Source organism: Arachis ipaensis, chromosome B02 (assembly GCF_000816755.2).
Source record: "Arachis ipaensis cultivar K30076 chromosome B02, Araip1.1, whole genome shotgun sequence".
Taxonomy (NCBI): Eukaryota; Viridiplantae; Streptophyta; class Magnoliopsida; order Fabales; family Fabaceae; genus Arachis; species Arachis ipaensis.
Genome location: NC_029786.2, coordinates 6462714 through 6473480, shown reverse-complemented (window position 1 = coordinate 6473480; position 10767 = coordinate 6462714). Strand labels below are relative to the sequence as shown.

At 32.8% G+C, this 10767-nt stretch overlaps 2 protein-coding genes across 16 annotated transcripts; both read right to left on the bottom strand.

Moving 5' to 3' along the window:
- On the bottom strand, positions 1876–2937 carry LOC110267433. Its single transcript, XM_021112977.1, has 4 exons — positions 2654–2937; positions 2384–2505; positions 2210–2279; positions 1876–2127 (listed from the first exon to the last, which is right to left on the bottom strand). Exons 2-4 carry the CDS (start codon positions 2485–2487, stop codon positions 1972–1974), a joined length of 330 nt encoding a protein of 109 aa, XP_020968636.1. The 5' UTR covers positions 2488–2505; positions 2654–2937; the 3' UTR covers positions 1876–1971.
- LOC107624511 (protein FAR1-RELATED SEQUENCE 11-like) lies at positions 4858–10353 on the bottom strand. Of its 15 annotated transcripts, none has more exons than XR_002356966.1 (6): positions 9972–10353; positions 9667–9729; positions 8141–8243; positions 6317–7377; positions 5665–5902; positions 4858–5144 (listed from the first exon to the last, which is right to left on the bottom strand). XR_002356966.1 is itself a non-coding variant. In XM_016327031.2 (4 exons), the coding sequence occupies exon 3, from the start codon at positions 7280–7282 to the stop codon at positions 6473–6475; it is 810 nt and encodes a 269-aa protein (XP_016182517.1). In that variant the 5' UTR covers positions 7283–7377; positions 8141–8243; positions 9972–10353; the 3' UTR covers positions 5665–5764; positions 6453–6472. The 15 variants fall into 15 exon arrangements, 4 of the variants coding, with proteins under 4 accessions (XP_016182517.1, XP_020970963.1, XP_016182503.1 ...); XR_002356967.1 differs by having other exon boundaries at positions 9667–9726; XR_002356969.1 differs by lacking the exon at positions 9667–9729 and having other exon boundaries at positions 6317–6339; positions 6432–7377.

Below are 10767 nucleotides of genomic sequence, written 5' to 3'. Positions count from 1 at the left end.
AAGCGCGACATCAGCGACGGTAACCTGGCGGCTTTGGACAAGGCAACGATAACCCAGCAACGACGAAGCTTTCACTCCGGCAACGATGGGATCTTCGAGCTCAACTGCAGCGAAGAGGAACGGGTGGAACGAAGCAGAAGGGGAAATTGCACTGCCTACTTTTTTTTGGTGGAATTGCACTGCCTACTTTTTTTTTGTTTTGTTGTGGTTTTTAGTCACTTGATAAGAATTAAACTTGTATTTTGCTGCTTCATGTTAATGCCTTCTGAATTTCGATTATTTTTTATTATCCTATGTTATGTAGGAACAAATGTGTTGAGAAAGGAAACTGGTCATTCAAACTCTGGATTGCTGTGGGGGATTAACAGTCAAGCCTTTAATATTGCTCCTTTTTATTACAAAGAGAAGTGGAACATTTACTATGAACTTTTTAGCTTTTGATTTGAGTTTATGTTTTAGTTATTAGCACATGAAAAGAAAAACCGAAGTTGTTGATGTAATGGGTTTAACTTGCTGAAGTCTGTAATGTAGAAGACTACTTAGAACTTATGTTTGATTGATGTAATTAGAATTTAGCACAGGATGTTGCTATTGTGCCCCGTTTTTGATTGGCTCGCTGTTGTATCATTTTTTTTTCCACTTTTTTGTTTTGGGTGTTTTGTTTCCCTAACATATTGTTAATATACTAGTTAAGCATGCAAATATTGTGTATGATGTAGAGAGCTAACCATTCTATTAAGGTAATCACTCAAAGCTGTAGAAGTTGTATATAATATTGTCTTGTAAATTTTTTATTTTTTGGGTGGGGTTTAGTCATGTTTTGTATTTCATGATGTCATGTAAATATATTTTTTTGGGGGTTTTGATTCATGTAAATATTGATATTTCTTTTTTTTAAATAAAGGTCCAATCCAGCTCAAGTTCTGATTTGTTTTCTTATCTTGTTATTTATGTTAGTGAAATGGAATCCATATGTTTAGATTTTGAGGGCTTCATTGTGTTTATGTCTGTTGTCACACTCACTTCCTGACTCTTCAGGAAATATAGTTTAGTAAGAAAGTCCATTAACTTTTGATTTTTTTTCTCATCTATTTTGTATCCTCATCTTAAAGCATTAGAGATTTAGAGTTGTAAATCTTGTTTTCATATGTCCGTTTTCATGAAATATATTTTTTGTAGAGTCCATTTAAATTCATTCAGATAATTGCCCAAGGCAATTTTTGATGCCCCTAAAATTAACATCATGGACAGAATCCACCTATCTCCTCTTAATGGAGGATTCCCCCATAATGAAACAGGTGTAAGAAAAATTACAAATAAAACAAAATGTTTTGAAAATTCTGTGTTTCATTGTGCGTGTTGATGATTGTTATTAATATTGCCAAAAAGCACAATTTTGGTATAGGTTTAAAAAAACCTTTATCACATTGTTCCTTACCCCCAACCTTCTACAAAAGATGTTAAGTAATGGTGAAGCGTCTTTCAGGGTTGGGGTTAGTGTCTTGGAAGAAGAAATAAGAACATTTTACTTGTAATTTTATAGCATGTTAGTTTTGACTTTTGAACAATGTAGGTCATCTTTGCATAATTGCATGTAACGTGAACATTCTTATTTATTCTCCCAAGATATAATCTGACTTTACCACAATTAAATTTATAAAATATCAATAATTGTTTAGCATGTCTACCATCAAGTCTTGGCGATTTGAATTTCCATTTTTTTTAAATCAAGCCAAGGTATACTGGTAATCAATTATTTAGTTAAAAAAATTGTATAAATTAATATATATAAAAATAATTATCAATTAATATATAAATATATAGTGGTTGAGTGAATAATTAATGTTTTGTAACCGATAATGTAAAGGGAACTAGTAATATAGAATTGTAAAACATAGAAGGATAAATTAGTGTAAATAACTTGTGAAACATAGCTTAGTATTTTGTCTTTCAAGAAAATATTAAAAATATCTAAAAAGATAACTTTTCATTCCCAAAAATGTCTTCATGCTCTGCTTCCACCTTGGTCTTATATTGCCAAGCATTTTCTTGTATTACGAGACACAAATCGTTGTACTCCTCTAAAACCAGATCCACGGCAAGTCTCATTTGTGTGGAGTCGTTAATCTGCTTAAAGCACCAACGATATAATTCTAATTAGAAGTTTGTTGGAAAAATTATTTTAAAAATACTTTCTTATAAATATGACCTGAATATTGAAGTCATCTTGTAAAGTACATTCTCTCATCCAACCGGTCACCCAAACTCCGCTATCATTCCTATGATAAAAAGCATTCAACAAATAGTTATTATATACATATAAGATATAATCTATTGAACGATTTATGATATTTAAAAAATATATATATAATATTAGACTTACGATCTATTTTTTTGAGTGGGTAGGCCAAAAGGTGTCATAGGCCAAAAAGTGGAGCAATCTACAACTTTAGACTTATCATCGGCAAAAATATGATCATCTAACATCGCTTCTAAATAAGTTGCCTGTACAAGAGTGAATTCATGACAAAAAAAGAAGAAGAGTGAATTGTAATTAATTTAAATTGACTAAGAGTACTAGTTACAACAAATGGTTATTTAATTTGTTAAGTGATTCTAGATGATTGAGTACTGGTTTAGAACAAATAATTACCACTTTAATTGCGTTCTTTTTGCGTTGCTGATGTTTTTCGACACAAGGCAGTGAATCCAATATGATTAGACGACGACTCGTAAAGTCGACAATGACCAAATACCAATGTTGTTCCTCACAGATAGGGATAAAAACCTGCGATAAACATTAAACCATTATAAACACTAAAAAAAATTTTAGTCATATTAATGGGAAACAAATTGGTCACTTGTACCCTAGCGACGTGGCTAATTTTGAGTGAAATATATGCTCCAAGGAAATCAGAGATAACCTCAGCCGGTGTGTATTTGTTGCTTAAAGCATATCGCTGCATACAAAAAAATTTGTTAAATGAAAATATGTCTTCAATTTAACAACTATTTTTGAATTGATAATTTAATTATACACTTTACTCGTGTGAGTACATAACATGGTTTAGTCTAGAAAAAAGAACTTTCTTATAAATTAGTATATCCACTCAAACTATTAGACAGAAAAAATTAACTAATAATTTAAAGATATTATAGGGATAACTTTACTGCAAAATGTTCAGGCATGAACCAGCAAATTGGATCTTCATTCCTACGTCGAAATACATGTGTCATCATAAGTGCCACCAGATTTATAACCTACAATATATTAAAATTATATGTAAAACATGTTTATATGTAAATAGAGGCTTAAAAATATAATTACAAGAAATTGTATAACATGCATTGACCTCTATACTTACTCATGATTCGACACATCTCTCCGGCACAAGACATCTAAATATACTTCTATAACCTTTTTCATCTGAGATTACCAACTCTTCAGAACTGCCAAAATCATAAAGTGATTAGTTGGAAGAATCATAGAATTTCTACACCATTACATTATACACATAATCATTAACCACACGTACGGATCTAACGTTTCCGAAAAAATATAGGCTGCAACAGCGGCTTGAGAATCGGTTAACATCATCGAAGCAGTAGGTTCAAATGCAATAAGTGTCCACCACTGCTCATAAAAAAAATAGTTTCAAGGTAACAATAAAAAATAAGGAAAAAAGAAAAAAAGAAACGAAAGAAGAAAAAAATTAGGGTTACCTTTGGCAATACAGCTCCTACTCTAACATGTGGTTGTCCATTAGGTAAAGTTGAAGCTTCACGAGTAATATCCAAGTGGAATAACTTCTTGGGTTGAATTGGCATGATACCAGTAAGATCACTAGTTTTTGTACTTTCCGAAGAATGCATAACTACAGTAGGATCCAACATCGAACTACTATTTGTGGAAGTTTTCTGTTGTGCCATGATCAAATCAATTTTTTGGTGTAGAACATGAATGACCGATTCTAAATTTTTTATTCTTTTTGTTATATCGTTAAACATACTCTTGAATTGCGTATTTTTTATTGGAGCCATCTTCTACTACTCACTCAGATAGTATTTTGTCTTGTACGGTACCATATAACCCCTTAAGATGAATATATAGCGAATTCGGTTATATTAAGAGAATGATGCGATTGCTTTCAAGTGCGCGATTGTACTTATAATGCAAGAAACGTAGGGGCAAAAATATAAAAATTAACATCACAATCACAAGTAGTTCGGATTCTGGAACTAACAAGTTTATCACAATAAAAATTGTATATGAAGTCTCAACAACAGCAGCACACGCTGGAATTATAGTGCTTGCAGCATACTCGTTAGCAGTTAATGGTTGCTGACCCCAAAACAATGCAGCATCCTGCAATATGTGATTAACCAGGGGGTAAATATTGCCACTTTTGACTTGTCATTGAAATAAAAATTTATTACAAAGCCTAGGTCTTAGACTTGGGCTTTCCATTTTTCTGACATCATGATCTGCAACCCAAGATTCCAGCACAACTACTTCAAAAACAAGGTTGCATTGATACACTGCTAAAAATACTAGTGTTATAGAATAGAGTCATGTTCCATTAAAGTTTACTAGTAAGTTTTTTAATTTTTATATAATAGCTTTTTCCAAGCTCTTCTGTTATTGAAAAATTAATCTAAAAGAAATGGGGAAAAGGTTTAAACCTTAAGGGATAAATTACTATAATATTTAAATTGAATATTCTCATCCCTCTAATATTTTTGTGAATAAAAAGCATAAAATAATGAAATTTTGTTTTAGCTAAATTTTAGTTTATTCTATTAGCCTCCACAACTTTAACAAGGTGTTTAAAAACAGCACCGAAACCTTATCACAAATTTAAGTCTAGAAATAAATTTACTATTTTATATAGACTGTCAAACTAGAAGTACCAGATATGATATCATATATGCTAGTATAACCCATCAAAACTGAAAGTCAAAGACATACTACAACAGCAACAAATGTCTATGATAGAATACTCAAGAACAAACCTAACATGAAATAACTAAACATACTAAGGTAACAACTTCTGCATCCAATTCCATAACTCCCCCCCCCCCTAAAATGTCATCTAGTAGTTTTGTGAATAGTCAAAGCTCAACGGCTGTTGACCAAACGAAGCCTGCAATACAGATACAAATCCTTATGAGATGAATCATGATACAAAATTAATAAAAGTATATATTGTGAAAATATAAAAGAGAAAACAAGATTCCTTAACACTTGGCAGGGAAGCAGGATTCAATCAAAGTGAAGTAGTGCATTATCATGAAAATCACAGATTTTGAAGATAAGCACAACTGTTTGGGATGGAAAGATGTCAATACATCACACAATTTGAATAAACGACACAAGAAGTTGGATAATCAAAATGGCCTGAAGTCCAAATCTTTGAGTGGTATGTTATCAAAGAAGTCTATCCAAAAACGACACAATTACCATGCATGAGAACATTGCAAATTGCAAACCCAACAAGCTAATTTAAACAACCAAGAGCCAATTAAACCTATGATCTTTACTTTTTCCCTCCTTTTTTAAAGAAGATTCAATTTATTTCTAACATGTATCGGTATTTTAAAGCTAGTACAGAAACATTTGTGTAAACCAAGTAATTGAATTGAGTAAATTAAACTGTGGCTTACCTGGAAAACAGCATGCCTAAATTGGTCATATGAATGTGCATTCATCATTGCAGCACTTGGCCATTGTACATAGGCAACATCCCTAGCTGTCTGATTTAATCTATCAAATAATAGCTCATTCATTTACTAGAAAACACAAAATCCAGCAGCAAACCACCCAACGCCTGTTACTTTTAAGTCATCTGCTTACAAGATGATAAAGTTTTGATCCAAGAAAACATCATTTCAGCTACTCAATCTAAAATTCAAAGAAAATCAGTAACAGCAAAAAGTACCCCATGTACCTTAGCCAGAAGGCAAAGAATCGGTTAACATTGTTGCACATATATATACACACACTAGAAAGCAAATCAAAATCAAGTTCCATTTATTTTGACAGATCATCGGGGATATGATCTCCACATATATCAACCAAGATACCTTTTTCTTTTTTCATTTCTATGATGGAATAAAAAAGCAAATGCTTCACATTTCTATGATGCCATAACAAGAGTACAAACCTCAACCTTTAGTTATAAACACGAACAACATCAACCATCACAAAAGCTGAATTCGAATAAGATTAAATATTACAAAAATAAATTAAAAATTACACCAATCCCAAATCAACTAAAAATTAGAGGATACCAGAAACTTAAAGCATTAACCATACCTTATTACAGCACTTCATTGCTACTGTAGGAAGCACTCTCATCATATACATATAATATCAGCAATATAATATCATTAGTACTAGCTAATAAGCAGCAAATAAAACTTTGTCATACCTCATTCGTAAAGATACTTACTAATGAGTCATCTTCAATGTTCATGTGGTCATCCAAGTTATTATCAAATGTGTCATTTCCAAGGCCTTCAAAGCTGCATATGCATCACCGGGTAATTGGCGCCTCTGCTTTGCTATTTTATTATACATGTCCCTTTGCGTGAAAGAGAGATACTCGTAGCCACCTGCCTGATTTGCTAATGCCCGATATATCTGCCCAACACTAATCCCACCCTTTTTCATGTTAACCATGTGGCCAATATCAGCCTCGGACATGAATCTATGCCCAGGGAGCAATCCAGTCAACCGAGGATCCAGAAGCGGATGATTGTGTTCATCAGAAAAATAAGAAATAAACCAACGACCGCTAGGTGCATCTACACGAATCTCCATCATTGCACTGTAGCCACACCTTGTCTCGGGTGTAGGTTTTCTCTTAAGGTTTCCGATGCCGTAATTATTTGGCGGTCTAAATCCTTCACGATGACATACAAAATTCTTCAACTTAAGTGCGCCCGCACGACTCTTCCTAGTCCTGTTCTTCCGAGCACTAAAGCCTCTTGTCCTTGCATATCTATTGTAGAACTCAAATGCAATGTCGACATCAGAAAAGTGAAAATGACATACATCTTCATCTCTGATGTTCCAAAATTCAATCATCCCAATGTCTTCAAGTGAGTCAATGTTATACCCTTCATCGAAGCCGTGATAATCGAACATTGGTTCCACATTTGTGTCGTCCTCATCCATATAATCCACGTCAATTTCCTCATGTTTTTCTTCCTCCTGCTCATATTGATCATATGATGTATGCTCGCTATTAACCCCTTCGTGAGAAAATTCTTGACCCATAACTTCCTAAACACCAAAACATAGGCCTTCTGAAATATATTTACACCCTTCCACCACCTTCTGAATTTGACAAAGAATGTTCCTCTGTCACTTTGCTATATCATTTAATGGGAAAATGAATTAGAGAACATACTAAAAATTAACACTCCAAAATGCCTAAGTTGCTAGGTTAGGGCACGTGGATGCACTTTGTCTCTTATACCCTCCCTCACATAAAAAAGCCTTTAGGCTTGAAATGCAGACAATACCTAGCTGAAATTTAACTATTAATAAGAATAATAATTACACCTATTATTCACTTGTTCTCTATCATGCATTCTAACTAATGAACTATCAAATATCCCACTCCAATTTCTAGATTACTTTCCCCATAGTAACTTGACGTTAGGATTTTTGCCAGTAAAGAATATCATAAAAACAGTCGCGTTGTAGATATAGTCTCTAAACCGACAAAAATTCCTTCGTACAAACGTTTTGGTTGTCACAAGTACAGTGCAAAAAAAAAAAAAAACATTGCAAAAGGGTCATGATACAAGTGATAAACTAATAGTTTATGCTATCCGAGAAATAGTTCTTCGATCAGTCATTTGCACTTGTATGGTGATCAATTGAATGTTTCCTTCAAAACTATCAACTAAAAACATATTTAATAACAGAAGTTAAACATCATTAATACGTTATCAGCTATCAGTCAAACCAGCAGCCAGTAAAGGACATATTATTTTTAGAATAGAACAATTAAGAATGTGATGATCTTAAATATCTAAACTCTACTTGCAAATAATTAGAAAATTATTGCCATACATGCACATAATGACATAAATACAGCTATGCATATGCATAAAGGTAATATATTACCTTAACCGAAATAGCCTCCTGAAGCTTCTTGTAGAAATATGTATTAAAAAAATTATACTTGGATAACGATCTATTTGCCAAAGATGCTTGCTGCTTCAAATATCTAGCAAAGTGAAAATATCATAAGTAGAGATATTAAAAGCTAACATCATACTGCAGTGTGGTTCAAGTTTTCAGCTAGAGTCATCCAAAAGGTCAAAAACAGCACATTGGTTTACGAATCAAAGCGATAGTAATGACAGGTAGAAAACTCCAGTAGGAAAAACTAGTGGAGCAATATCAAATTTCTTGGTGTTATATTTGGCTAAGCATAGCCACACACACACACACACACACACACACACACAAGGTCAAAAAACAGCACATTGGTTTAGGAATCAAAGCAATAGTAATGACAGGCAGACAACTCTGGTAGGAAAAACTAGTGGAGCAATATCAAATTTCTGGGTATTATATTTGCCTACACACACAGACAGACAACTGAACTTAAAGACTAAATAGTTTCAGTAGTAAAAAGAACTATAATTTATCCTATCAAATATGCAACGATTTTGCTCTATGACAGGATATTGGAAGTTATCGATATTGAAATAAAAGATAAGTAACTTAAGGATGGTTGGCAGCCTAGAAGAACAGTAACATCAACATTTATAGAAATAAGTAATAAATAACATCAAATTTGTTTTGAGACAAGCATCCAAATCAATAAAAGGGTAAAATATTATCTTCTAAACTGTGCCATTAGTCATAATAAGTTAATAGCCACTGGCTAAGCATTAGTTTGTCTTGAGAAAGGAGTTCTAACATGCCTGAAAAGGATAAAATCAACCAAATGTGTATGCAGCAATTATTTTTAATAAATATTAATAAACCTCAACAAAAATATAAACATAACATTATCCATCTATAAAACATTGCAGGAAAAAGCCAAGAATGAAGAACAAAGATTGCCTGATGTCTTCACATATCCATAATAAAAGACAACCAGAAGCGTTACCCTAACCCATGGCAAGGTTGCATAAAATCAATGATAAACATTTAAAGATTACTACCATCATTGGAGTTAAAGAATGTATCTCTATCTAACAGTTTAAATTTTTGAGACATAATTTTAGAGCCTCTATCACCAAATAAGATCTCATGAAGGAGCTTTTTAATCAATTATGTTCCTCTATTCAAATATACCTTCAAGGAGAAATAGTTCACATCAAGAAGGCATGCACAGGCAACTATATTGCTAGAAGCAACAAGAAACTTCTAAAACCAATGCTAACCATAATGATGATTATTCAACCATCTCTGTTTCATCATATTATACTAAATGTATTACCAAACACATTTTTTTTAGTGTTTCTGGTGTTTTAGTGAAGGACCCTTTTATTCATGAAAAGGCAAGCCTTTCTATTCTAAAACAAAGAGATTAAAAAATAAAATATTAAAATTCACTTCAAAGATGATAAATATTGAAGAAAATCTAGTATAGTCACTGCTACTCGAACTTGGATTCATTGTCCTCTCCCTTTTACCTCTTAAATGCATGTATGTGAAGATCATGTTCTGGTTTCTACTTCTTGTCCATCCTTAATCTGCTATTGAAGTAAAGTAGTTGTTTTATTTTCTTAAGCTCCAACTATTTAACAGAACATAGTAAATGTCTTACAGTCATCTATCTTCCTAATGTAGGGATAACTTATTTATCTCCTGAATTTTTATTTTACTGAAAATTTCATGCATTTAAGATAAATGGCACATTTAAGAACGGAGTAATTTTATGTTTTTCCTTAAAATTTTCATAGAAAAGGAAATAAGTCAAATAAATATAAAATGAAACCTTAAAGGAATAGGTCACAAAGACAGAGGTTGAGGAAGAAGGACAAAGATCAGAGTCGCTGGTGAAGAACAGGGACAGAGAGGCAACAAAAATCAGTGAAATGGTGGACCCGAGTGTTGCGGTGCGGCGGATACGGCAGCAGAACCGTGTTGCGGTGGAGGTGGCGGAACCGTGTTGCGGCAGCGAGGATCAGAGAAAGAGCGAGACTGCGGATGGAGAGGATCAGTGAGTGAAAGAGGGACAAAAACCCTAGTAGAGCAAGCACGGTGCAGGATTGAACGAGTAACCAAGGAGGGAGAGAAAGAGAGAATGACGACGGTGATTGAAAGAGGATTTGCTAGATTTTTTTTCTCCCTTCTTTGAATTTCTCTTCTTTGAATCTGGAATCAAAAGGAAAAGGAGAACAAATACCTAATACAAATAAATTGAGGGGTCAAAATCTAATTAGTCAATTTTTTTAAAAAAAAAAACGGGGTATATTTTGTAATTATTTTTATGATGGTTAATGATAAACCTACAAAAATGTAGGAGCAAGGAATCCATGGCCAAAAAAATATTTTATTTCATTAAAAAAAAATATACAATTTTAAATTCAAAATATAAAAAAATCTCAAATTTCACAATACAAAAATATAGGGAGTACGTACTTTTTGGGATGCAAAAAAAAATCTGAGTAAGAATAAAATAAAAATTGACATTAAGAAGTAAAAATTGTAAGTAAGAATTTATAGATTTTAACTGATGTAAGCTATTTTACAATTTTTACTTCCTAACGTCGATTTCTATTTTATTCTTA

Bases quoted from the DNA above. Each gene is read 5' to 3' on its own strand.
- LOC110267433 (XM_021112977.1), bottom strand. From the start codon at position 2,487: ATGTTAGATGATCATATTTTTGCCGATGATAAGTCTAAAGTTGTAGAT. The intron at 2,280-2,383 runs GTAAGTCTAATA...TTTTTATCATAG, and splicing joins CCCACTCAAAAAAATAGATC to GAATGATAGCGGAGTTTGGG. The intron at 2,128-2,209 runs GTCATATTTATA...TGCTTTAAGCAG, and splicing joins AAGATGACTTCAATATTCAG to ATTAACGACTCCACACAAAT.
- LOC107624511 (XM_016327031.2), bottom strand. From the start codon at position 7,282: ATGGGTCAAGAATTTTCTCACGAAGGGGTTAATAGCGAGCATACATCA.